We start from the raw sequence: 27,980 nt of genomic DNA, 5'->3' as shown, positions 1-27,980 counted from the left end.
ATCGAAATAATTTTCAACAGGTACTACAAGGGACTGTTAAACAGAATACTTTTATTAATACTTTAAAAAAGGTGGGTAAAGACAACCAAAATACCGTATCAAAATTTACAATCTTTATATTATAAAGGCACATCTCCCACTAACTTGGAGAACAGCAGTACCCCCAACATGATTTGAGCAGTCCAGACAGCATCCTGTAACATTTAGCTGCCTCTGTAATATTTAGCACATTCTCAGACTCAGTCATGGTAAAGTGCAGCTGCAGAATATAAAACCTAAAGGGGCATTTGTCATCCAAAGCTTAGTTAAGAGAAGCCAAGATAAGGGTTCACCATGGATGTGCATGGCTGGAGTGCTGCAGGCTAATGGGAATATCACACAAGATTTGGCTCAAACTACCTCCCATTCAAGCAGATCAACGAGGAGAGTATAAGTAAGATTTTTTATCCATGGCTTTGGCTAGAGTTTGGCTAGAGAGAAGAACCATGCAGATAGTTAAGAAAAGTACTAATACATTCTAATTACAATCATATTCTCCACAGAGTTTTTCCACCTTGCTGTCTATTCCTTCACGTTATGTCTGATTGCCTGCTCTCAGACCTTCCTTGCTTCCTTCTTTCTTTAATTTGTCCACTCTCTTTAATTTGTCCACTCTCTTTAATTTGTCCACATCCGTGCTGTCAAGATTCTGCAGACACTGAAACTTAAGCAGAGGAGTAGAACTTGCTGGAAAGAACATGAAGATTGTGGTTTTGAACTGTTTAAATTAGGGATTTTTTAAAGACCAAGAAACTGAGTATTTGAGAGGTTAGTTTAGAGATTCTAGTTTGCACAGATCCTTGAGTCAGTATTGTCAGTGCTTCCTAGCAGAAGAGATTTCAAAGAGGTTGCTGAACTAACCCTGAGTTAACTGTGAAGTAGAGACTTCCCCATTTGTAGCATTTTGAGCATTCTTAGCTTTTTCCATCCCTTTTTGTTGTTCTGTCTCAGACTGTATCTGGACAGGAAGCCAGAATGATGGTCCTGACCTGACAATTGCCTCTGCATAATTTTAAGTTCTCTTCATGTTCACAGAGCAGAAATAAAGGAAAAAAAAAGACAATTGCTTTGCTGTTGCAGTCAGCAGGATGAATATTTGGCCCACATATGACTGAGACCAGCAGCATAAGCATGCTAGTGCTTTGAAATATGCTTTTGTCTGTGATTGCCTGGTTACTCATAACTCTGTACCAGAAGGCCACATAAACCACACACAGTAGTGATATCACTGTCAAGTATAAAATTGGTGCTTGTAAACATTTATGCTGCCAGCTGCATTTAAGAAATTAAATACCAATCCAGGTATATTAATTCAAAGTTCTCATTTGAGATAAGTAAAAACCTTCAAAGATTGTCACTTTGAGGATTTGTGTGCAATAAACTGGCTATTTTTATCCAGTTGGATTTCTGTGATAATGTTAGAAAAATCCTTTGTAGTTTTTCACTTTTAATTCCTTTCTTTTCATTACTTCTTTCTTTTTTTCCCCCAATCTTTTTGAAGGATTCTGTAACAAGTCATAGAAGATATGTTTCTATCCCTTATGACAGTATTGATTATTAGCATGAAGAAAAGAGCAACTTTGAGATTCTTGTGGATAATCTTGTAATATCAGAATATTTTCTAGGGCTGGTGATTCTTTTTTGTGCTCCTCATGCTAATGTTTCAAATCAGGCCATACAGACAGGTGAAATCTGTAACACTGAGCTTTAAAAGTCCAAAATCATCAGACCAAATTTGATGGCAGTTGCCACTGGCACCATGAAATAAACAATCAGATTTGATCTTTCAGTGCTTCAGATGTTGCAGGTTGAGCAGCTTTCAGTTTGCTCTTCGATGAATCAGTGATGGAATTTTATGGTATCAATATCTTGGTGGTTCCTGGTCTCGTTTAATGGTGGTCACAGTATCCAGATGCTCTTTTCATCTTTGAAATTTTATGTTGCTTAACTCTTTATCACTTCAGTAGAAATACAGTTGGGTCTTTGAACAGCATTTAAAACTCTGTAATTCACCCAATTTAAGCACCACTTAGAAACTTAAATGTGACTTTTTTGCAACAAACATGAAAATACCGATTCATAAAGCAGCAAGAAGACAGGAAAGCACAGAGGACACCCTCCCCTCTTCTTTATGACATCTGTGAAATGATGAAAACAGAACATTAGGTGTACGCCCATCAGACTAATCACCATTAAGATTACCAAAATCATAGATTTGATGAGCTTTGTAAACAGACAACAGTGACTGGTGGATCCTGGATGTTTCAAGGTTGGCAGACAGGATCCAGACTTCCTGTTGCTATTTATCCTCAGTGCTAATGCAGGTGTTCATATCCCTAATGTCTCCTTTCCTAAGTAGGTAGGGTTTTTCAACAGGACAAAGACTTAGTCGACTGTGGGCTAGTAAGGAGCACCACAATTTTTCACTGCTGCTGTGTAAAGCTGGTCTGTGAAGCTGCTACAGCACCTGAATCTTCCACAACCTGTAGCCAGGTCAGTGCCATACAAACAGCCCAGTCTACATGTGGTGATTACTGCACTGAGAGCAGGAGTCATGCAAAAGCTTGGCCCACTGCATGGTCCAGGGAGCCACTGGCAACTGCAGCCATTCCATGGCCAGGCCCATTCAAAGCATGGCTCATGCAGCTGGTGATCACACTGCAATTTGTTTTCTTGCCATCTAAAGAAAGATGGAGCACATCTGATATCTGGATTGACTCTGGCATCTCAGTCTTCTGGCATCATTTCACTGATGCAACCTGCATATTTTTTTTTTAAGAACAAGAGGAAGCACATGGCAAAAAACTGGGAACAGAAATCCTACACAAAACCCCCAGCTTCCCATCCTGGCTGCAGCTCCTTCAGTCCAGGACCATCATGGCAGTCAGATCCTGGTAATCATTGACAAACTTATTAAATTCTTCTCAATGCAATACTGCAAGGATCCTTGAAACTGTGCAGGCAGAATCAATGAAGTAAAAGTGGCTGCCAGGGGCTAAACCACACAACAAGACTGAGAACAGGGAATGTAGGAGGGAGTGTTTTGCTCTGAGTACAGTACAGGTACAGCTGCATAGTGAGACAAGCAGCTGTTGAGGATTGGTATTAAACAAAGGAAAAGTGAAAGGACTTACTGAAAATCAACACAAAACAAGCTCTAAAGAGTACATAACTCATCTATTAAACATGAGAAGTACACAGAGCTTTAGTTTTCCACAACAGAAAAGAGAAGGTAAGCAGGGCAGCTGAATGGGGCTGAACTGGGAGTTCTAGAAGTCCATTTTTCTTAATATAGCACTTGCAGTCTGCTAGTGCAGCTGCCAGGGAGGTGGGGGATGCAAGGTGAGTGTGGGGAAAGGGGGCCTGATGAGACATTGATATGTGCCACTCTAGGGCAGCATCTTCAAACTCATCCATGGGTACATGGATGCTGTTACTGTGCCGCCTGCCAATGAGCCTGGAAACAAACCTGGTCGTCTCAGGCAGCCAAGGTTTATGTTACCTTTATGGAATCCTCTGAATCTACACACTGATCCTGGAGTCCAGCTGGTGAAGGTGTTCAAGAACTCCATAGGGAATTGTGGGATTCCACATCCTGTAAGGGCAAATTCAGAAAGGAAAGACATTTTAAGAAGTGTAATTTGCTTCACCTCCTTTTGGTGTTTTTGGTATGTTTGTGGGGTTTTTTGGTTGTTGTTGCTGTTGTTTTCTTCTTTTTTTTTTTTTTTTTTTAAGTTGTCTTTCCCTTTGACTATAGTGCTATGAAAGTATATAAGCTATGGGGCAAAGGAAAATGCATTTTGATTTAGAAAAAAGCAGTACTCCATAACCTTGTTGACTCTGGTTACAGGGCACAACTGCGCTCCTGTCTCTAACTGTTCTCGAAGTTTCTATCAAACTCCCTTCCTCTGAGTGTGTACTGGTAGCTTCAGTCTATTTAACCTCTAATGATGGCTGTTTATTGTTTATCCCTCAAACACAAGTGGTGCAGCACAGAGTAGGCCTGGTTCTCTGGGAGGGTGGAAGGTTAACAAAGGGAGGCTCCATGTAAACTGTTTAAGGCAAGACAAGCTCGACTGCCTGGCACCACTGAGAACTAACCAGCTGAAAACCAGAGACGATGTTTTTTAACATCTCTGCTTTTTGTATTTTGGTGATGTCTTCTTTTGTGCTTCTTATAAATCTGACAAATACAGAAGGCAGCTTTAGCATGATCTCTAACCCAGTTTTACAGGATGAAGATACAGCAAACAGCTTGTCAAGAGACTTACACCAAGTTCTTTATATGGGGACATTTCCGTAGGCTGTCAGTCAGCTGCTGGGCTCCAACACCAGTTATTTTGTTATACTGAACACTGAGGAATAAAAACAACTTTGTTAATCCAAATCAAATTCTGTAATCAGACATTTAATTCAAAATCAAAAATACTAAATAGGCTAATCTGCAGATGGGGTAAGAACGAAAAAAAGAAAAAATCCAAAATAGATTGTTGATTCAAAAAACCTGTAGTAATATACTCAAAAGGTTGAATGAGAACTTCATTATTTTAACTCATCTGAGGGATTCCTTTTTCTAAGTACCTGAGGTCATTCTCCAGCTCCCCATGGCCCTATTCTCCCACCTTAACACCAATAGTTTTGGGTTTATGGTGAACTGTTCCTTAATCACTTTCTAATCTCTCACTATCTATTTGATGTGCGTAAGCACATTTTCCCTGTGAAATTTCCCCAAAATCTTTCTCCGCAGTTTCTGTCTCCTCTAAAACCAAACATGGAACATTTGCATTTTCAGTCTTCAAGGAAGTAAGCTTTCCTGGGCCATCTCAAAAGATTTCATACTCACTCTAGCACTCTTAAAGATGTCATTGCAGGAAGAACTTTCGCCAGATTTTCTGCTCCAAAATCACAAATGTTGTTATTGTACAAGCTGCAGAAAATCAAACCAGTATAGTCAGAATTGAATAATGGATAATGTAAACAGATATTAGATCAAGGGTTTTCAAATATGGTTAGTACATCTTAACTTTAAATTTATCCTTATTTGCAGTTAAAGTTTTAAACACACATTCATGTTTTCTGTATCAAGTAAGGCAAATGGCCACATCCTCCTTCACCTAGCACAGGTACAGCAAAAATAGGTCTAGATTCTATTATTCTGTGGATAATAAGATCATTTCTGTTTACATTAGATCAAATTAAAAATCTGCCAAAAAAGGAAGCTCAAAGATTTGGGGTACAGCATTCAAAAGATTTCCCCATCATCAAATCATTCCAGAATTGCACACCAGGGTTTCTTGCATTCCCTACTTCATTCAGGCCTGTGCCAGATATCCCAATGCAGTGGGATGGACCATTGTCCCTATATCAGCAAACACAGACAACTTTGTTGCAGAAGATGGTGGCCCTGGGTGCACATCTGTGCAGGGCATGATTCATAAGTGGGTATTATGGACTGGATTTAAAAATCAGCGCAGTCCTTGCTATATTCCTGAGATATCCTTCTGTATGTCTGTCATACTACTTCTCCTTTCTGAAGACTTTATGCAAGAATGCAGTCAAAAGCTTGGCTGCTGCACAGTGTTACCTCTCTGCTCCATATTCAGTAGTTTCTGACAGAGACAGCAAGGTATGTTTTACAAAACAGCTCAATAGGATACAACTACTCACCTTAGCGTTTTTAAGGAGGACAAGGAAGGGAGAGCTGTAGCAAGGTTCTCTGCACCCAGGTCTGTTATTTTATTCTGTGATAAACTATAGTGAGATCACTTTGTTAGTTGAGCACATTTATTCTAATTTATTTTAATGGGGGGGAAATTAATTTTCATTTTTTAAAAATATAGTTTGGACAGTCTGTTTAGACCAAATGCAGAGAAAAGGGCAAAATAGAGCCCTTGAAGGGAAGTCAGGAAGGATTAACCTATTTGTCTAATGAATGTACCCATCAAGAATCTCCACAGGCTCATCGGTCTTCCATGCCCATGGGATACTTTTGCCCTGAACTGTTAACACAGTCCCTTAACCCTCTAGGTTTAATGTGTTTCTTTTCAAAATTTCCCTGAACTGTTAACCTTGCACTTACTTTAATGTTTCCAGTGATGTCAGGGTTGGAAACACTTCAGACAGACTTTTTGCTCCTTCATCTCCTATGCCATTTTCACTCAGAGCATCGAGGCTGTGTGACGACAAAGAGAGAATTAGCTTCCCGTTTAATCTAAATTTTTGTGGTTTATTCACCTCAGAGACCACTCTATCTATCTTGAAAAGCTTATTCTCTGCAGCAGCCTCAATCAGCATGAAGCATCACACAAATTACAGCTTCTCTAATAAGCAGCTTTCTGCTGCCCAAATTTACAGCCTAAGAATTTTTCTTTTACTAGTTGAATGGCTTGACCCATTTCCTTTGATATGCAAGGTTATTAAAATGGTTATGAAATAGCTGTGTTCCAGCTAAGCTGAAATGAGATTTCCTGTGCACACGAAAATACTGAACTGACAAAATCCAGCAAAGGCTGTAAATCTGTGCCTAAATAGCTCCTTCTCCAGAGAGGAAGTATTAAAAATGAAGTTTTTCCTCATACCTAGTCACAATTTCAGATACTGGATCCCCTTCTAATCTGACAGATAATCTGGGATATATTGGACATATTTCAGTTTTAAAGCTTTATTGTTCTCCTGAAATATCATGAAAAGGCCAGATACACTACAGACAAATGGCCAATGGGCTGAGTAAGGCCAAAGGCCCTCTCCAAACCCAGTAACCTTCCCACAGATGCCATGGCACAACATTGACTGCTGCTGGTACAATTGTTTCTAGTGTAAAGCAGCTTAAAACTACAAGAGAGTTGGTTTGTCATGGATAATCTGGAGCTCCAGTGAAGACAGAAGTCACTGCAGGCAGTTGATCAGTGGTGGGGCAGGAAGGGGGAAGCATTCAGTGGGCTCTGTACTGAACCTTTAACCACCCAGGAACACCCCAGGAAAGGACTGAGGAGTTTTGAACAAACCACCACCAGGTGTCTCGAGGGAGGATGGGGAGTGTCAGCTTTCAGTCTGCTGTTACAGTCTGGGAATGTTTCTGCTGTTCAGTTTGGTCATCAAACAAGGACTCTTGTTGGCAAATAAAATATTTCCTGGGTACAAGAGCTCCTCCATCATCAAGGGCTGCTGAGGAGAAACGTTGGCAAAGTTAATCTTTAGCAGAACTCACTCTAAATGCCGAAGTGATGGAAATGCTGCAAGAATTTTCACGAGTTTTAGCAATCCTTGAAGGCCACATGCTGGACCCAGCCTGGAAGAAAATACAGATTCAGCAGGTTTTTCACATGCTCACAAGCAGCAAAACTCACGAATTTTTAAGTTCTTTCCCTGCAGCCCCCAATATAAACTAGTTTATACTCCTCAGAAACAGCCATTCCCTACCATCTGCTCCAAGGAATTCTGCTGTGAAGCCTCCAGATGAGGACCAACAAGGCTAAGGTCAGGCAGGACAGAGCACGCACAGCAGCAGTGGGATATGCATTTGCCACTTTTTTGTTCCTCTTTGCAAGATTCATCTCACTGTTTTAGATTCTTGTATTTCTGCTCTTTCTCTACCTTTTTCAGGTTTTTCATTTTAAGTATAATCTTGAGATGAAATATATATCTCAGTATAACTGAAATGAAAACAAAATTATTTTTTCCCCCAACTAATGCCAATTCAGTTTAACTTAAAACCAGCATTTTACTGCTGCTTAAAGCAAAAATTGCACTTTGATATTCATGCTCCAAGCATTTGTCTCTCAGATCCTATTTGGAGTTTCTTTGGTATCAGAACAATTTCAGCTAGTTAAAAGGATTAGAATTTTGAATAAAATTTAAATAAAGGGAAATAGGAAGAGGGAAGGAGGAGAGAAAGCAGCATAAAATCAGAAGTGAGGCCAAGCATAGCTGTCCCAGGTTGGGTTAGATCTGCAGAGCAGGAAACAGGTGAAGACCTGATGAGAATTCTCCATTGCACTGCTGTAATTTCTGCCCAAACGAATTCCCATGCTATGGCAGGATATTTTGAGCAATAGAATAGCCTTGGATGCTGCTTACAGTTTGGAGGAAAAGAAAGAAGTGTTACTAAAACCTCACTTTTAAAGTAGTGTTACCAAGTCAACCTTCTGTCTTCCAGGAAAAGGGTGCTAAATAATTTATTTGGGAGACATTCTCTGATGCAATCCTCTCATGCCCTTAGCTTTGATAGGGTAGAAAATTACATCAGAAGACTCAGATAGAAAAGTTGAATGTTTCTGGGGGAAAAAATATTTCCTAAGTAGTTGGATCACAGTCAAGATGTTTTATGCCTTGTGGCACAAGAATACACCTGGTGGTAAGGAGATAACTTGTATTAAACCAAACAAAATTGGTAGATCTGTTGATCTGTATCACTGCAGGAGCCAGAAATTATGCTTTTTGAGTTTTGGCCATAACTTAATAAATTTAGTTCAGAGAATAGCAAGATAGCAATAAATGGGGTTTACCTAATGCTTTACCATAAGCTGACTATACCTCAGTGCAATGGCTGTAGCCAACACCAATGACTGCTCCTCCTTAAACATGACCATCTCAATCAGTAGAAGTTTAGCACTTACGCAAATTCGAGTTTCCTGAGGTTTCTGATGGCAGGAATTTCATAGCGGGTGCAACCAGATGCTCCTTGCACACTAAATAAATCACAGTAGAACCAGAGTATGACAAATATTTTAGCAGTCAAAACCATGCTTTAAAAATAATTTGTTAGCAAACTTTTACAGAAAATAAACCAGTGTTGCCTTAACTGAAGAACCAGGAAACCTCACAGTAACTTCTGCTCCAATCTTTCTTCAACTGAGTAATTTCAATCCAATAATTGCCTTTCATAGTGCAAATGTTTGCTCTTTTTCCAATAAAACTTATAAAAAATTTTTTCCTAAATCAGCTATTTTCTGTCAAACATTAAACTGTTTTGTCTATATTTTAATCAAAATACTCCATCCAAGTTAAAATTGAAGTCATCATTAAAAAAAACCCCAAACAACAGAACTTTATTTCTGCATGTTTTTAATTGCAACCAATCCCCTAGCTACATCAGCAGCAGGGATGGAACACAGGGTTTCTAGACCATGTAACACAAGCTTTTACCTCCTGGGCTAAAGGACTGACTCAGGCCATTTGGGACCAGTGCAAAACAGGCTTTCGTTTATGCCCAGGTGCTACAGGGGGAAGAATCAGCCCAAGTTATGGAACTGAAAGCAATTGGAAGATGGCATACCCAGAGATTAAAGAGAAATGACAGCTGGCTTTTTTATTGGCAGTTTTGATGACTGCTGTGCATGGTGCTGTCATTGCTCCTCCCTGCCACCTCACATCAGGGCAGGAGGGCTCCCTGAGATGACACAGAAGCTTGCACTGCCCTTAGTTACTTCTCCTCTGGACAAGCAGACAACTCCATTGTCCAGCACTGGTAGTGAAACCCTGTTTTCATAAATTGTTGGTGTAAGAGAAGTTTTGATCATAAATGAACCTACCAATTCATCATCTTCTCCTGCATCTCTACAAGGTCGGAGAGGTCACTGATGTCCTTCATTGTCTTTGCCTTAAAGGGATCAAGAACAAATTTCTCTGTGGATGCTTTCAGCAGTTCGTAGTCTTTTGTCTGTTCTAAAGATTTCCAGAGCCCGACTGTGTCACTGAGGGAGGCCCTGTGAAGTAACAAACATGCAAAACCAACAGATGTGACTGCTGTTGTTGCATGAAAGTGTCATCTATGCACAGTGCTATGGATAATGCTATGGGGTGCAGAGTGACCAACCTGAATGATGTCACATTCCTTAGGCTGACCAAGGCTTGCAGCCCTTGCATGTCAATGCCACTGTTTCGCAAATCCAAGGAAAACTCTTTTCTTGACCTTTTCAAAATTGAATGCAGTACATGGACATCAGGTGGTGTAAGAACTATGCCCAGAAAAGACAAGTATGGCTCGAGTCTTAAGGCCACATGCTGCAGAAGATAATTGTTCTGTGTTTCATAAACACAGTGTAAAAGCTCCAGCAACCTCTCTGGACAGAGGGTATTAATCTGCAGCCTTCTAATGTATTTCAAGAGTGTTTTCTGCTTCTTGGTTGATTGTTTTGCATCCTCATTTGAAAGAGAGCAGAAGTAGGGGTCATCCTGGAGAAACATCAAACCAGCCAAAAATCGAGGCATTAAATCTAACCAGTTGTAAGGTTTTTTCTTCTTGGATAGAAAAGACAGGTACTTTGTTAGATTTTTATCCTTGAGCTCTTCTGCTAACAAAAGGTGAAGTGCACACAAGAAATTCTGAATGGCAAAATCAGAGAATGTGCTCCCAAATTCCTCCTCTTCACTATCTGAATGTCTGGGGAGTGCAAATGGCAGGAAAAACCCATACTTCAGAGCAAACTCTTTAACTTCCTTAGAAGGAAGGAGGTCACTTTTCATGGTGCTTTGGTGCTTTTCTCCAAGACACCAGGCTATACGTGCTAGGGTAGCAAGACTCTCTTGATTTTGTGTGGTTGTAACATCTGTTTGCATAAGCATTATCTTCTGCTGAAACAATTTCAGGAAGACTTCAGTAAGAGTTGAAGGAAGACTTTTCTCTCCCATTTCAAGTACTGTCTCACAGAGAAAACAAACAAATCTACACATAACAGGGCTGTAACAATGACTGAACAAGTACTCACACTCTTTGATTAAATTCAGTGCACTATCACAGTAGGGTGATTCTTCAAAATATTTGGTTATGTACAATTCTCTCTGCTGAGGGGAAAATCCTACTATTTCAATAGTCTTATCCACTTTGGACATGCACTGGTACATTTTGTCTTTTGGTCTTGCTGTAAATAATAAAGTACAGCCATTGAGTATCTTTTTTTGGATGAGTCCTGAAAGCAGCTCCTTTATACTGCACAAATCCTTTTCAGGCTGGCTGGCTGAGCAACGAGGAGAATTCTCGTGATCATGCAATCCTTTAAACCCATCAAAAACCAGAAGGACTTTAGTAGGATTCTGCAATATATACTCAAAGATCTCTGTGCTTCCCTCTTGAGGTTTTACAAAAAATTCAAGCAGCAGTTCCTTCAGGCTGTATTGCTTCTCAGGCAAGCTTATTTGTTTGCAGTCAAACCAAAATACAAATTCAAACTGAGAAAACTCTCCATTGGACCAGTCATGGCAGATCTTCTGAATGAGAATGCTTTTTCCCATTCCTGCTTTTCCCAGCACCACAATTACTTTAGTCTCTAAGTCTTTATGCGGTGGGATTTGAAATATTTGGCTTCTATCAATGGCTGTCTTTTCCTTGTCTTGCAGGTTGCAAGTTACCAGCTCCTTTTCAATTGCTTTTGCACTATTCTTTCCAGTCTTGGTTTCAGTTTGACTTTGAACAAGTCTCCCATCAATGAACAGGTGGTCCAGATTTACTTCCCGCTCCATGGTCACAGATTTGCACGTGTCTCGGAAATAATCCTTAAGTGATGAACAGAAAGTTTCCACTTGCTCTAGAGAAATAAAGAGCACACACAGACTGAAGGAAACAGTCCACAGACAACAACATCATTTCATGGTGCTTTAAAAGTGCCTAATTGCAATATGGTGAAAGCACAGGCATTCCTATAAAGCCCATAGGTCTGGATTTACCCCATTCAACTGCAGCTGAGAAGTGCAGGCACAACAGACACTTTCAGCTCTATGAACTGAGTAATTTTGGAGCTCTCTCTAGAGATGATAAAACCACCTAAGTACACTGACCTGCTAAGAAGTTACTACAGCTAGATATCTAAAGGAAGCCAAGTCTAACATCTTGAAACCAGGAACTGTACTCAGACCTCAGAACAGCTTTGCAAATTGTTGAATGACTCCTACAAGTAGCTTTTCTGTATGGAAAGAAACAGAATATTTTTCCAAAAAATACTGGAAGGTTTAAGTTCAAGAGTTCTAAACTTACCTGGTCTTTTGAAAGGTTCTTTAGAAGGAATTATGGAATCTTGAACTTCTTGAGACTTTTCTAAATCTGGAAAAACAAAACAATATACTTGAAGAAGATGCCTAGATAATCAATGATTCAGCTTTACTAATTTTAACAATAAGATTAATGCAAATTTTCAAGTTCATTGCAGCATATATTCAGAGTAAGAGAGATAATTTGTTAATTTTACAAGGAAAATGGAAAAAAATTCTCCCACAAGTAGAATTCTGCTGACATGCACTGTTGGAGGCAGAATGGCACCAAACATAACCACAGCTGTTCTGACAGTTGCATGAAGCAGATCTACCATTAGCAGGTGACATCCACTGTTCTTTTCAAATGTCAGTGTTTTGCATAAATTCATGTTCACACATAGTGCTTCTGTATGTCTTCAAAAGCAATAGCTTCCTATTGTTATTCTACACCTTGTAACCAAGCACTAAGGATGAAATTCACAGAGAAGAGACAGTTGGCAATAGTATTTACCCATTACTCTCCCTGACAAAATCCTGCTTCTTTCTTTTCACCTGTTTGTTTCCAAACTACTGCAGACTTTTGCACTTGGGTCAGATGAAGTGTGTGCTTTACACAAAGAAACTGGGAATTTTTCAGAGAGAGCACGTTTTCTACACATTAATAATTGCAGAGTATCAGTTTTGACAGAACTTTTGGTAGGAAGAGTTTTGCAGATGCAAGACAGAATTTAAATTGACAGAGGCTGTAACAAACCCAACCTCAGAGTCTTGTAACCACACACAGCAGAAGTGTGCAAAAAAATCACCCAAATCAAACCAGATAAATCTCCCTAAATATGTACAAATGTGTTTCATACCATAATATCATCTTGATCATCTTGATGTAGAATGTGATCTAAAAGAAATACAAATCTTAGAGTTTCAGAGATCTGGAAATGAATTCCTATCCTGTGTGCCAGCAACTTTCAGAATGGTTTGAGTTCAGAGTTGCTTCTAAAAGGGAAGCCCCACAGACTTCCAGTAAGAAAGATATTAAATAGAGTTGTGCAAGTGTCTGGTTTTGATTTACTGTTTATTTTATTAAGTAAGAAAATAGAATGAAAGAACAGAAAAAAAATCTGCAATGAGACATTTAGATGGGAAACTGGTCAAATCAGTCAGGAGTGAATAATTTTTAAAAAAGGAAAATAAACTGGCTTGGCATCTTACGTGCTAATTCTTCTGCTGCTTCATTTGGAATTCCAAGGCTCGTGGCATACGTGTGTTGTGCTGCAGTAAATCAATGGGAATTATCAGCACTGTTTATTCACATAAACTTTATATACAATTTACAAAGACTTCCCCACACCTAGGGATATTTGCCTCTTAATCTCCACGTTATACTTTTGCTTTTGGGGTGGTGGAAGCCACCAGAGGGCAACAAACCCCCGTACTGGGCACAGGGACCAGAAACAACATCAAACTCCAGGTTCCAACAGCTTTCTGACGGCTGGAAGAAAAGTGTCTCAGGAAAGTTTGTTATCTGAAGTGGGACTTTTATATCCTGACCATGGCTCTGATTTCTTTATAATCCTCTCTGTGCATTAGGCTACAGTATTGTTTAGTTAAATAAGTTGTTATCATGTTGGATTTGGGGCTTCCATGGGAGCTGGCTGCAGTCTGGCTGCCAGCACCAAGCATTTAAGATGCTCAGGCCATGCCAGCATCAGATCATCTCTCACTTTCTGAGGGTGCTCCAGCACCCTGGGATTTGCATTGTTTTAACTAAACATGACTTATTCCAGAAACTGATGTCATAGCAAACACAGTGGATTGGCTGCTGAACCTATAGCTCTACAACCCTTATCTGCACTTTGTTCTGGATCAGACTAAGCAGCCAGTGATCAATACAAAGAAGGAAATGCCATCAATTTTTATTTTCCTCAGTGAGGTCAATATAAGTAAAGCTTGGAGGGGAGAACTGACTTCGAGTAGAAGCAATATGGTTCCTCTTCCATCTCAAAGTGCTGTACATATATAACCCCCAATTTTCTACTTACCACATAAATTAACTGGAAAACTTGGAGATATGAATGTTTCCATAGAAGATGTCAGCACTGGCAAGAAACAAAGCACAGTTTTCAGCATATCATAGCTATCAGTAACTGAATTTAATCAATGCTGCTGTTGGGACCATTGATTTTTTAGCACTTTATGCCTCTTTATGTGGATGAAAGGCTATTGCTCTTACCTGGGTATACTATAACATCAGATGTGGCATTTTCAAGAACGAAGTTAAATATCTGCTGAGGAGGACCTGCAAGACCTGGATTCTCTTGGTACCCTGTCATACCGAGTGGTAGGCACTCTGAGGTCAAAGGTTCTGACAATCCTGAAATGAGTGCAGAATAATTACTCTTCTGTTTTTAGAGCTTTATAAGAAAGAAAAAGCTTTCTAAAAGCTAATTATCCTTTTTGGCCACTTCTAGGCAAAGCTTCCCTGTGAAGAATTCATAGGATCACATAAGGTCCATAGAATCCATTAAAAAAAAACAACTTACAAGGTATGATGAGCATGAAATACAAGGGATTACCCAGCTTTTAGGAGTCACTGCTTTTGATAGTCTAAAGAGAAATTCTATCATTATAAGGAAAAGTGCTTCAGGCAAAGTCTGTAAATGTATAGCCAGAGATCCAGAGAAGAGAAAATGTGTAAATAGTATGTATCTACATTAATTTTACCTTCCTATGAACGACATCCTTCCCACATAACTGCACATCATGCAAGCTGTACAAGCATCCTCCCTCTCAACCCACACTGGGAACGTTTTTTGATGATTCAGTGCTTGCAATTTAATCAGCCATAGCTCTGAGTTTCTGTAGGTGGGACAGAATTTCTTCTGCTACTTTATGCTTCTTTTGGCTTGCTTCAGGTACTTCAAGGCTTCCAACTTACACACTGCTGTTGGTTCTGTACCAGCACAGATTTAGCAGAGAAAGGTCTTGAACTGGGCCTTTGTCATTAGCTCTTCTCAGTGTACCATGAGCACCCTCTGCTACCCAGCATGGCCCAGACCAGGTGGCTACACAGCCCATCAGTGAGATTACTGCTCAGCTTTTATGAGCTAAATCACAGCCTAGATTTTGCTCTACTGTTGCAAATGCAATTATCCCTCAGTCCTTTACAAACCTCTGGGTGAAAAAGAAATTGGAACTAAGTTAAAGCTTATTAGTGAAAATTTTGTGACTTTCTGTTCTTAAGTAACTACTTAGATTTGCATATAGTAAATAACTGTTCTCTTATAACCTGCACCACTTAAATGAAAGATTAATTTTATTTCATTAGGGGCAATGCCCTTTTAATTCTCTTGAATATTTTTCATTCTTTTAGTGAGTGCCACACTTTTAAGTGCTTGACTGAAACAGCTGCCATACCCGTTTTTCCTGCCACTGCTCATAATCAATGTCAAGATTTATAAGAGTTTTCCCCTTGTGTAAATCAGCCCGTGCACAAATGCACACGACAGCTGTACTCTACGTACCAGAAATGATGAAGCTTCTTTCCAGTCCATGGGCAGCAGGAACAGAAAAGGACATGTGCTGGTTAGTTAGAGAGGTGCAGCTCACGGGATGGCTGTTGAAAGGCATAGCAAAGAAACCGCCATCCCCTGAAGACACTGCAGGGACTTCCACTTTAAAATAAAACAGCAAAACAAAAGGAAAAAAGTTGTCTCATTGGTAGAAGTTAAAGGAACCAAAGAAGAGGTCTCAGTAAATACGATAAACCACTTGATTCTGATCAGCTGTGTTTTGATTTTCCAAAAGCAAGAACAATTTACAGTAGCTTTCTGGAAAGTATTTAGCTCTCAAAATCTAAAATGTATTTATTAAATTCTGTAGTAGATCACTTTTTCTTCTCAGTAATTCACTGTTTAAATTTTCTTTTTCTTCATCTTTCCTGGTCTGTCTTATTTCTAGATGTACATGATCTTACACATGGATGATTGACAGATAAGACATAACAAGGTCTTACACTAGCTGTACCAATTTTCCAAGCACAGTTTGTTGTCTCAATACTGCACAAGAGTAAAGAGGCCCAAGAGCAATAAACTGGGGACCTTGACTCCCTACTTAGACACTACAGACACTCACATGCTTGTAAGGACAACTAGTGTGTTAAGTGTCTCCCAAAGAATGGTCACAAACACTGGAGTTTTTAAAGATGCATCTTGTCTGCAGCACATTTTTTCCCTCCAAGAACAGGACAAATGGGGAGAGAGACTTGTGCATTGTACAATTTCATCTGCTTACCAAAAGATTCTTACAAATCAAGTAAGACACACTTGCTTATTTGAATTAGTCTGCTAGTGTCCTTGGTTTTGCCACACCCCTATTCTCAGAATTGGATTTGCTTTTTCCTTCCCTCTCCTATCTAGCTGCAACAACTAAGTCTGTATTTCATCACTTTCTGTGGTCTGATGTTTTTATCAGGAGCCACAAACCTGTCTGGGGTATGTGCCACTATTTCATTCGATTCCTTTGGAAGAATATAATCCTTGGCTTACTACTTTGAACTCTAATACACATTATTCTCTTTAGTGTAAGTAGTCTTACACCTCTGAAGAGCTGCTGCATTTGCTTTTGCAGGATCATACTGTGACACTTGTGGCAGGTTAAATAAACTCCTGAGTTTGTCAAGTAGCTCATCTTTTTGCCATTTGGATTTTTTCTGCCCAGTACTTATACTGACTTATGTATATGTTCCTTCCTCAGCACTTGCATTGGGTCAAGGACAGTAGAGAAACCAATAATATTCTAAGGACTTCCAGTAAAAGGATAGGTGCAGCTTTACAAAGCACCTGTTAGCTCTGGAATGCAGGTTCTGTAAGGGTGAGGCATTTGGAACTGATGTGCCATTTCCTTATGGTAAACTATTATTGTTGGTGTGGCAGAAAGGGCTTTTAAAAGTGCCAAATCAGTAACGGAACTTAAGCAAATAGAAAGTACTTTTAATGGGTACTAACTGCCAGGAACTTCACCTGTGTCTAAACAACTACAATTAGCAGGCATCAGTTCAGTAAAAACTCTGATAACCTTCCCAGAGCTAGCAAACATATTTTTTCACAGCTAATTCTGCTCATTCCTCCCTCATCACTCGCTCAGAACTCGACAAAAACACTGAAAAACCAGCTTGGGTCACAGTCATGGTGCACAGGTATGCTCTCTATGACTTTCATGCAGTCTATGCCAGTTCCTTACCTGAATTGTGCTGAGGTGCAGTCCCAAGATCCAAGCACTCTGGATGAATCTCTAGGTTACACACTGGTTTGGCTGCCCTGCCTGACATGTACACGGCCCCTAGGGTTTGGTACAGTCAGAGTTCCCCTTAGGAGGCTTGTGAGGTGTGCTGGCATACAATGAGTAATAGGTCCATTCAAAACACAATATAAAATAGTCACAACTGCTTGCTCTCACATGGATTTTGGAAGAGTATTTTGCTGGTTTAGCTCTGCCTGAAATACCCTTTAGGCTACATTTGGGTAAGCAGCAGTTTACACCTAAGGAACAAGTTCTAGCCTGCTTGCTGGCCCCAGGTGTTGTCTTGTAGATGGTCAAAAGATGTTCAAAACCTAGACATTTCCCTTTCTCCCTTTCTTTCTTTGGTTTAAAGGACTTTACAGCATGGACTGGGCCAAGAAATCATCTCTTTCACAGTTATTATTTTCACTAGGATGTTTCCCTGGATATTTGCATGATGTCACACTTGGAACGAAGAGGATCAAACCCAGGACATGTGGAGCTATGACCTGATGGGTAACATGACTCAGCTCATAGCTTTGCATGTCCTGGGTTTGATCCTCTTTGTTCCAAGTCAGACATCTTCCGAAAATCCAGTGAAAAGAAAGGTGTACTTGATAAAATTTACAAAATTTGGCGCTGACCCACTTCTCCGCTATTTTGTTTTCTTCTCTTATGTGGATTTAGGAAAGCTCAACTATGCCTTTGCTGATGTTAAGCAAGTAATTTTCCTATCACCTGGCAGGAACATGTACTTTTGAAGCATAAGGATCCAACTTTTCCTAGTCTACCATGTAACTGATGCTAAGATGCACAATTTAATAGCTGCAGATAAGAGGACATAGATTTGTTATATCATGAATTAATCAGAGGAATATAAAAATGTGATTTTTGCAGAAGCATGAAAATGCATGATGATCAAAATCACCAAATCTACGAGAGCAAACCTTTTCTAGAAGTTAGTTATGATACCTAACAGAGGATGAGATTTTGAAACATGAGACAATATATGTTGAATAGCCTTTTCCTATTCAGCCAATGACTTACCAATTTTCTTATATTTGGGTTCTGAAGCATCACAGTAACTCTCTGCAGAGCCTAAGAAGGCTGAAAAATAGAAAGGTCATAGTAAGTGACAAAATTTTGGTAATTTTAAGTTTACCCCATGAAACTTATTTTAACTTTTTAAAGTAGAAGGGGGTGTTATCAGTTTCAATTTAGCTGTTTCAGAACTGTACAGGTCTAGTGTATAAAAATGAATATGAAAAGCCTCATGTTATTTCACTCTGACTGTGAAGTTTTAATTAGGCTGTAGATTTTTGTGCCAAAGATTTTTGCTGTTGTTCTTGCTATTAAAGAGGCAATTGTTCAGCCAATGCTTGCTAAGCTACAGATACACTGAAAACAAAGTCAACACTGTCATGAGGATGGCAAATATGCAAAGAAATATAACATGTTTAATGTTATGTTACAGGACAACAAATTCTGCGAACTGTAAATTCTACGCTTGAAAGAGCTGCTTTCAGTTCCAGCCCATGAGCATGAACAAAGGCAGAGGAAGCACATGTGGTGTCAGTGAAGAACTGCATGACAAGTGCATTGGGGCTGTGCTAAAGCCAAGGGGTTGTAATGCAAGTTTAGAACTCGGGCACAAAGCCTTTCAAATCTCACTGTTTTACACTTACTTCGTTTAAGACATGTCTGCATCTTTATGTCAGGAAATTTCTCCGTGTTTTCAGCAGCAATGTCATCCAAAATAAGGTTCCCTGCTAAAAACATGAAATATGGCCAAATGTAAATGTTTGTTCTCCTAAAAAAATTACAGAGAGAAGTAAAAACAAGAGAAACACACCAACAGAGAGCAAAGATGAGATATGCTCCTAATAAAAGATAAAAACCAAATCATGCAATAAAAGATGTGTCCAGGTCCATATGATTTAGAAAGCCCACAGAGCTCGGAATGCAACTTTGTCACCCTGTGTTAATTTCTGAACTGCAAACTATTAATTCACTGCTATAAATTCAGTGGCTAATAAAACGTAACTACTTCTCAATGCTCTAATGATGAGCAAAGGATAAAACATCGCAGCTGTGCCACAGTGTGATCTCAGTACTACTCAATTTATGCACAAAAGGGATTAGATCCTTTAAGAGACAGAGTAAAGAGTTCTAAAAAGATTTCATACTCTGTGTTGCAAGAACTGTGAAGTTATCCACACCATACTTTTACTGGAAAATACTTAAGTACTAATATTGTATCCTGTTTTTTTCTAAAACCAATAAAAATATTGCCATTAGGTGCAAAACCCCCCCAAATTTTAAACACACCAGGGAGCAGTACAAAAAATTTGAAAAGCCATGTGAGCTTCCTGCAGCCAGAATTATTCTAAGGAAGGACTGACCTTTGGTAAATTAGTCCAAATTATTTTGCTCAAACATAAAATAGGATATACAGATATTCTGTGAATCTTCTGATTCCATGGATTTTTCAACAGCCACCTATTGATATATCTGTTCTGGAATAGCAAATAGCTGTATTTGTGCTGTTACCAAAACAACGATTTGGTACCACAAGCTAAGCAATGTCTCTGGTCAAGGATGGATGAAGGACTGATTTATTATATATAAAAACATAATATATATAGATATAATATATTTTATATATATATAAATATATTACAGCACTGATGTACTGATCAGGGTGAGAAGTAAAACTTGACACGCTTCCTCAGGCAGCTCTGTGCATCCTGGACAGAAATCAGTGTGTGTGAACTGTATTTATACACATGCAAAGTGCTCTGGGAACTTCTGTGTATCATCCCTGCTGTGCTCAGAGTAAGTGTGATGCTACTTCAGGGTATTACTGCACTGGCAAATTAAGCTGTGCATATTCTATGGCTATGCTGACTTGACCAGCAGCTTGGTCAGAGACAAAACTGCCATCTTTGAGAAAGACCTGCAAAAATGCATAAAATCCTCAGTTTTCCAAGGAAAACCTGCAACACTGTACCCAGAGGGAAAAAAGAAGATACCAGAGATATAGAAACTTTACTTGTGTTCAAACTGGGGGGATGAAGCACTGTCAGCCAGAACACTATCATGGAGAAAATAAGTCTTTGCCGTATTGATCTTACCAAAAATGTCTTCGACCTGCTTCTCCTGCTGATCCTTGAGCACATATTCTACTAATTCAGCTAGCAACAAAGGAAAAAAAAAAGAGGAACACAGTAATGATACAGTAAACGTCACAGCAAAACTCTTGTATTCTTATCCTCATTAACAGAACTCTGCAGTGTAAGTAAAATTGAAGAGTTAAATTAAGTTTTTCTTGTAACTTGTTGTTCAGGAAATAAAGATCACAAGAAAGAAGAAGTTGAGACAGGAAGTGTTAAGCAGAAGGAGACATTAATAGAGAGATTTTCCCCCAACAACCACAAGCTACTGTTAATCAGTTTCCCCACAATGCACAGATTCAGGTACTCTAAATTAGATCTACCATGCATGAGGGAAAGGCTACTTGAGTAAATGCCATGGCTTCAGATGGAGAATAGAATTTGTAAGAAACAGCTATAGCAAGTGATTGTAAAATAATTATTTAAAAAACAACAATTGCTTTCATACCTATTTTAGCATACGCATCTGTGGTGTTGGAACAGGGGTACAATGCATCTCCATTTTCACATGGGAAATCCACATTATTTAACTGTTCATAGCTGCTGGCATCAACTTCAAGATCTAGAGTTAAAAAGGAATATGCACTGTCTCAGTGAATGCCATAACCAAGCAGTAAAAAAGCCAGATAGCAGGACATGCAGAACAGGCAGATTCGTTACTTCAGCAAAAGGCTTTGGCTTTTCATTGTATGTTGGCTAAGGAGGAACAGAACTGAATTCTCAGTAATTCATGGTCTCCTGGAAGTCAGGACTTTTCTTTTGCTAAATTCTGAGACCTTCTCTCTCCTAGTAAATAAAATACTTCTTGAATCCATTCTATGACAATAAAGCCCAGACCCATGCAGTCTATTAAACCTTCTTATCCTTCAGGATATGGTGGTATCATCCAGATCCCCTGTTCAGAACAATGCTGTGTCCATGCTAATCCCTGAACTGCACTGCAAATTGCCTGTGAAGCTGCTAGTTGGCCAAGGCTAAAATCTTGCCAGGGACCATGCTAACACCTTCACAGCAGAGATGACCAGCTTCCAGTAACTGGTGCCATGTCCTGATGATGTTTGATTTACCTACATCATCCCCGACATTGCTAAGGCTAAAAAGTATTCCAACCAGTGAAACACCTGTGATAGCACAAGAGTCAGTGCTTGACCCCTAATTCATCCTACTTTCAGTCTCTGAGCAAGTGGGGCAAGTCACTGAGCAAGAGTAAAAAACACTCTTGCAGCTGTTTTTAAGTCAGAAGCTGAGAGGGAAAAGCCCAACCAAATCAATCACAAAGATGATTCCAGATTCTGGTGCTCAGTTCTCCACTGATTTGCCTGTGTGCCTACTGGCATTTGTCACTCATGAAAGACACAATGCTCCAATTTGGTAATATTTTCCACCTATTTGGGAGCTATGAGACTTCATATCTGACATGCATCAGTTCTTCTCCTCTCATTGCCACTCTTATTCCATGGTCCAGCTCATTTGTTTAAAATAAGCTCAGCTAATGCTCCATACCACAGATACACTTTCATACTTTTAAAACAGTACTCAGGGAGAGCAGAAAGTCCACAAAGTCAGGAGCACAAAGTTTAAGAGCCAGGGCAACCTTCTGATCTGATTATCTGTAGAAACTGAAGTGCAAGAAATTAACATCTTTACACCCTGGCCCTTCTGCTGTCTCCTCTTCATAAAAGTCATAAAATCACTGTGCCCGCAAGAGCTGGAAAATGGCATCTGGTAATGCAAGTCCATTGTTTTGGTGCCTTAGGATCTCAGAAGGCAATGAAATGCTGTTTGCTTGTGGGCTGTCTTCATTACAAACTCATCTAAAAGTCTCTGTTTTGCAGAACTTTTGGCTTCAAGCCACAGAGGTGTTGACAATTACACTTGGCCAGCTTATGACAGGAACATTTGCAAATAAAATACTTACAGGAATGATATCCAAATGAAAGACATTGTCATGCCCTGATGAGTGACAGTACAGTGTGTTTTCTTAGACTGACTGAGCAGGATGCTATAAATATGTACAGTTTAAAAACATGATAGTTTCTGGAAGCAGTCATTGTATGTACAGACACAAAAGTTACCATATCCTAACACCAAGTGCCTGTAGAATTTAACTCAGTCACCATGACAAACTGCCATTAGATGGCTTTGTAGCTGAGAGGAGATGGCAATAACTTACAGCATGAGGACTAAACCAGTCAAGCATTTTTTAGTGCTTTACTAACCGGTAGAGAAGTCACCTTCTTCGTCTCCGGATGGCTTAGGATCAAGGAAAGCACACAGATGCAACGGATCGATATCACTGTGCAGTAAATCAAGGTAGCCATTTTCAGGCACAAATACTGAATCCATGGTTTGTCTCTTTGTCTGAAATGAAATTACACAGCAGTTAGCTATGACACAGCCACAGCTTTTGTCAGTCAAAACAAGTCCTGTGTTGCGGTTTTCTGTTGGCAAGACACAGATCCTGAGGCTGGAGAGCTGGCATTTCTTGCCAAGACCTGCATTGAATTATAACCCTGAGCTACTTACAGATCCAGAGACAGCCTGCAGTGAGACTCACCTATCTTTTACTCCAGTGAGAGGAGTGGGATACTGCACTCTGACCACCTGGACCAAAAGTGCCAAGTATTAAACAAGTGGCAATCCCTGTATATCTTATCAGGATGTAAATGATACACAAATCCAGCAGGTAACAGGGAAATTAGAAGACTGCAGTGAATATGAGGGAAGAATCCAGAAGCTACATTTCTTGATAAAGTTTATCTTTTCCTCCACATCATTGTAAATTCCCTTCTATTTTTTTCCAGTTACTGCAACAGACACTAGAATCAGTTCAAACATTCCTCCTGGATATTCCACAAGTATAGAATAACACTACATGTTACTTATTCATCATCTTTATCCAATTATTTCAAACCCAATTATTGGCTCTTCAGTATTTACAGATCACTGGTGTGAATGCCACCTGGGCTGGTGATCCAAATGACTTACTCCACCATAATGCTGAAATGCCAGGATGAAAAGAAAACCCAGCAAATTTTTCAGACTGTATCTTGTTAAAATAGGTATCCACACACTACAACCATGGAAAGTTTCAGCTTGGCATCAAGTACGATATTTTGCAATGAAGAATATCTAATAAATGGCTCTCAAATACTCTGCCCTTAGCAGAATGCCACTGATGTCCCTGGTTGCATCTGTCGCTGTTCCTGAGGTGTGCAAACATGGAGCAACTGCTGTACCATGAAACCTATCTGCAGCATGGAAAAAGAGAAATACAGCTAATACTGCAGCTGTGATGAAAGAAGGCAGAGCAGACCTCATCACACAGTACCATGTGCTGCCTTGTTATAAACTCATCTTCATTCCTCTTACCCCTCTCTGGGGTTGTCCCTCTGAACAGCTTGGAAATGGCTATTTCTGCATTTTGCTGCAGAAAATGCCAAAATCTAGAGCCAGAAGTTTGAAAAGCAGGTGAACATGGTGTGGTTCCATGAGTAGAAATAGCCTGCACTAAGATAGCTCTCCTTTTTCATGTTTTATGGCCCCACTACATTACCAAGATTACAAAAATTTGGTATTATTGCCTGACATGCTATAAATGGAAAGCAGAAATTGAGAAACCTGCATGAGAACCAAGAATGAGGTTACAAACACACCAGATTAAACTTTCAGTTTGTTGCAACACTTTGTTTTGCGCCTCCCGTTTTTTGAATTAAGAGACAAATTAAACAGGGCCTTTCAGAATGCTTCAGAGTCTCCAACTGTGTGAATAAAGCTGTTGAAGAATAAGCCAATACAATTTTGGGGTTAGAGTCACAGAAGAAATTGGGCAGAAGGCTTAAGGGAAATGCAAGACAGCCAAATCTATCACTCCAAGTTGAGTGATTGCCAAACTGCTTGATTACAGCACACAAAGAACAGGGCACATCTTAGGGAAAGAAACTGAGTAGGCCTACTTAATCTTCATGGAAATACTAAGCTTTAATTAATTCATAGTCCTAAGAGCTTTTCTATTTTTTAACTTTTCTTTCAATAGCATCTCTCTGTGGATAAATACCTAAGTAATGGAATACAATGGTCAAGAAGTCAGGAAGGAACCAAGGGAAAGTCTTGCCAGAGCCAAGTCTGGCTACAGAGCTTAAAATTAGAATGTAAAAGATGGTATCGCTCAGGTGCACAGGAGTGAGAGAAACATACTCTTCTACCTGAACAAGATGAAGATTGCCATTCTTTCAAAAATGAAAAACTTGGTTGCTTGCCATTTTTTGCTTCATGAGTCTGACTGGCCTTCAGCTCTGGTATTTTTTCTTCATTTTTAGGTTTTGACACAAATCTTTATATAGCTGTCTCTCTATTGACTACACTGGATTTAGGATCCTGGGATTTCTTTTGGTATCTGAATCAACAAATTTTTAATGGCAGCTGTATTCTGCTGCATTAAAAAGATAGCTCCACCATGGAAAATACACTGTGAATAAAGAAGCAAGTTTTTGAAAGATGGAAGTTTCTACATGGAGAGGAGTCAGAGGCAAGGAAAATTACATGTCAGGGACAGCAAGTGTTTTGCTGCATATTGTAACTGAAGCACACAAAATGAAACCAGGCGTTTACCAAGCTTGTTTACAACAGCGTCTCCTTTCTCAGAGTTTCCGCTTTTTTTGTCACAGCATCCCAGCAGTCCTGTCTGAGGTGAAGGGTGAATAAGCTCTGTACTGCTCAGCACTTCCTCTCTTGTTTCATACATGATTTTAACTTAGTTTACTGATATTACATTCCCTTTGGGGTCTCATGGGACTCAATGCTGCCAAAATGGGTGTCTGGCACAGTGTCATGCCAGAGGACTAAAACATTTTGTGATGATTTCTGTGTTAGGGCTGTGAAGGCCAGAGCCAGCTCTCAGCAGGAGCAAGGCAGAGCCTGCAGGGACCTGCAGGACAGGAGTCCCCAGGGCCACCTGCCAGGCTTCCATGCACAAAGGGCATGTGCTGGGTGGGGGCGAGACAGGACGTACTTCCAAATGTATTTCCATGCCATTCAGAGAGTTCAATCCTTTGTGGTTTGGACGCTGGTTAAGACAAACATTGTTCTTTAAATCCTTAAATAACACCTCCTTTGCCCAGCAGCCGACACGCTCTGGCTGCACGGCCACACTCGGCAGCCCCACGTGCTCTTTGTGCCACCTCTGCAGTGACTCTGGGCACACCTGACACTGCCAGGTCTCTACTTAGGATGCATTTGGTTTAGCTCTGCTTCCTGCATATCTGGCATAATAATATGGTTCACTTCCAAGACTCACAATGCTTTTTTTTCAATGCTCTTTTAGAGTTCCAGTGATACCATATGAATTAAAAATTCTGGAGAAGTAGTGAAAGAAATAGTGAACATCTCTGTGCAAGAACAAAGAAGGAGCAGGTGTTCACTTAAATCACATATTAATCATAAGAGCTAGATGGGGCATTTTAGATTTCTAAATGTAATGGAGGTAATTTTGATTCATTATTTTTCCCAAATAATTTGATTTCATCTTATATTTTAAAGGGTCAACATGTTAAAGATTCCAGGCCATGGGGTCTGCTAGTAATTGAAATCAAATGTTATCTAAGAGAAAAAAGGATTATAAAGGCCAAAAAGTAAACGAGAGGAGATTTGAGGAGAGTTGTTAGGGGCTTTCCTTCCCAAACCTCTGTTGACATATGAACTAACAGGCAATAAATCTCCCACATAAGTACAGAGGTTAAGAAAATGAAAATTTGTAAAGTCATTTTAGGAACAGAGGAAATCCCCCTCCAATTTAACTTTTGGACCATTTTAGGAAGCTGAGGACAATTCATAGAAAAGAGTAGTAGTGCCATGCAAATCACACACTTTTTAACCAGAGGATGACATAACATCCAAGTCTTTCATAACATTCCAAGTTCTAGACTACAGAAAAGTTAGAGAGTGGGACTGCTGTGAAGACAGCAAGTTGAAAAATTAAATACAAAGATTGCTGAACAAATCCTATTTTCCTGCAATACCCCAGACCCATTAAGTGCTACACATGAGTCTGAGTGAACAAGCTGACAAAAAGCAGGGTATATCAAGCTGTAACTAAGGAGTCCAGTGAAACATCGGTACTTTGATTTAAAAGTACTTTTAAATACTGAAAAGTTCAGTATTGTTGGCCACAATTTTATAGCCTTGTTTTCTTTTACCAACTTTAGAAAGTTGTCTCTCATCTTCTCTGCCCCCCCCCCCCCAAGGTCATGTCAGGGGCACAAGGCACTGCCCCAAAGGCAGGGCTGTTTCCTGGCTTTTGCTGCAGTCAATGTTTTGGGACAAGGTTCTTTGGGAGGTGGGAAAGCCAGCAGTGAGGAAGGATGGAATTCCCTCCATGTTCCAATCACTTACCTCCTTTTCCTCTCCCCAAATAAATGACTGACAATTCCTCTGCTCCACAGGTACCACAGAGATTTTTCCTTTCAGAAATGCCCTGATTATTTATAAAATGCAGGTAATGGACATCAATTTATATTTAGTTTTTAAGGTTTCAGTTTCTATTTCAGGTCTGTAAAAACTTATACACTGAAAAGCCAGTTTAACTTTTTCTATTTTATTACCCAGCTCAAGAAGAGATACTACTATTGTTAAGAGTCTTTATCTTTCTGATGGAATGGTGTTGCTTTCCACAGACTTTATAGTCTAAAATGAAAGAAAAACAGAGATGGTGCTGAAAAAAAACCCCGATCTATATCCAGCCACATTATTCTTTGTCTCCCTTAGAGATGAGTTTAAAGAAGTTTAAAAAAGCATAAATATCAGATAAAATGAGTTTTTGCCTTTCAACGAGCTTAGCTCAGAACCAACAATGTTACTCATCTGGTGCTGGAGATGGACAAGTTCAGGCAGAGCTGTAATAAATGCCCTGCAGGTGTCAGAGCTGTGATTTAGAGCAGAATTTGCCTTTCATGTCCATTATTGCCTCCTGCGTCACAGCTGTGCCCAGCTCTCCCATCCCAGCAGTGAGATAAAGTAAAGCATCACAGCAGATACTTGTCTAGATTTTAATGCAATGGCTTTCTTCAAGACAGAATTGCAGCCCAGCTCAAGGGGAAAGTAAAGCTCTAGGTTGTTTTGCCAGATTTGTGAAAAAATGGAAATAAGCCAGCTTCTTTCAATGATTCTCAGTTTCATTTTCCATAGGTACAACATTTTTACAAAAAAAGAATATTCTTAACAAAGTCTGAAACAAACTACAGCAACTTTTTCAGCAAGTAGCAGGACTAGGCACAAAACAAAATCACAAAAAATTCTCTAAAATTTTACCCACATTCAGACATCATCCTACTAGTATTTCAAGCAACACAAGTCCAAATACTGACATACTTCAACTACAAATAGGTACAAAAAGCAAGGTAAGATGAATTTACCATGAAAAAAGCATGCATTCAAGGGTTGAAGAAAAACTGACCTTAAGAAAGTGGACAGTTCCTGCTCTATCACTCTGGATTCAGTACCAAAAAATGATGAGAACTACCAGCCCTGCCC

General features: G+C 39.6%; 1 protein-coding gene across 3 annotated transcripts; it reads right to left on the bottom strand.

The window, feature by feature from the left end:
- Nucleotides 1–31: 31 nt before the first annotated feature.
- CIITA (class II major histocompatibility complex transactivator) lies at nucleotides 32–27,980 on the bottom strand. Of its 3 annotated transcripts, XM_069030139.1 has the most exons (22): nucleotides 27,904–27,979; nucleotides 26,844–26,925; nucleotides 22,673–22,814; nucleotides 20,902–21,015; nucleotides 20,415–20,474; nucleotides 18,966–19,049; nucleotides 18,328–18,387; nucleotides 15,525–15,674; nucleotides 14,234–14,374; nucleotides 14,043–14,099; nucleotides 13,213–13,272; nucleotides 12,008–12,073; nucleotides 9,854–11,561; nucleotides 9,570–9,743; nucleotides 8,655–8,726; nucleotides 7,247–7,327; nucleotides 6,119–6,211; nucleotides 5,707–5,790; nucleotides 4,883–4,966; nucleotides 4,311–4,394; nucleotides 3,542–3,634; nucleotides 32–2,177 (listed from the first exon to the last, which is right to left on the bottom strand). In XM_069030139.1, the coding sequence occupies exons 3-21, from the start codon at nucleotides 22,797–22,799 to the stop codon at nucleotides 3,562–3,564; spliced, it is 3,372 nt and encodes a 1,123-aa protein (XP_068886240.1). In that variant the 5' UTR covers nucleotides 22,800–22,814; nucleotides 26,844–26,925; nucleotides 27,904–27,979; the 3' UTR covers nucleotides 32–2,177; nucleotides 3,542–3,561. The 3 variants fall into 3 exon arrangements, with proteins under 3 accessions (XP_068886240.1, XP_068886241.1, XP_068886242.1); XM_069030140.1 differs by lacking the exon at nucleotides 26,844–26,925 and having other exon boundaries at nucleotides 27,904–27,980; XM_069030141.1 differs by lacking the exon at nucleotides 13,213–13,272.

The sequence above is a fragment of the Aphelocoma coerulescens genome, chromosome 14, assembly GCF_041296385.1.
Source record: "Aphelocoma coerulescens isolate FSJ_1873_10779 chromosome 14, UR_Acoe_1.0, whole genome shotgun sequence".
Lineage (NCBI taxonomy): Eukaryota > Metazoa > Chordata > Aves > Passeriformes > Corvidae > Aphelocoma > Aphelocoma coerulescens.
The sequence above is the reverse complement of the archived record's forward strand: the minus strand, read 5'-3'. Positions and strand labels throughout refer to the sequence as shown.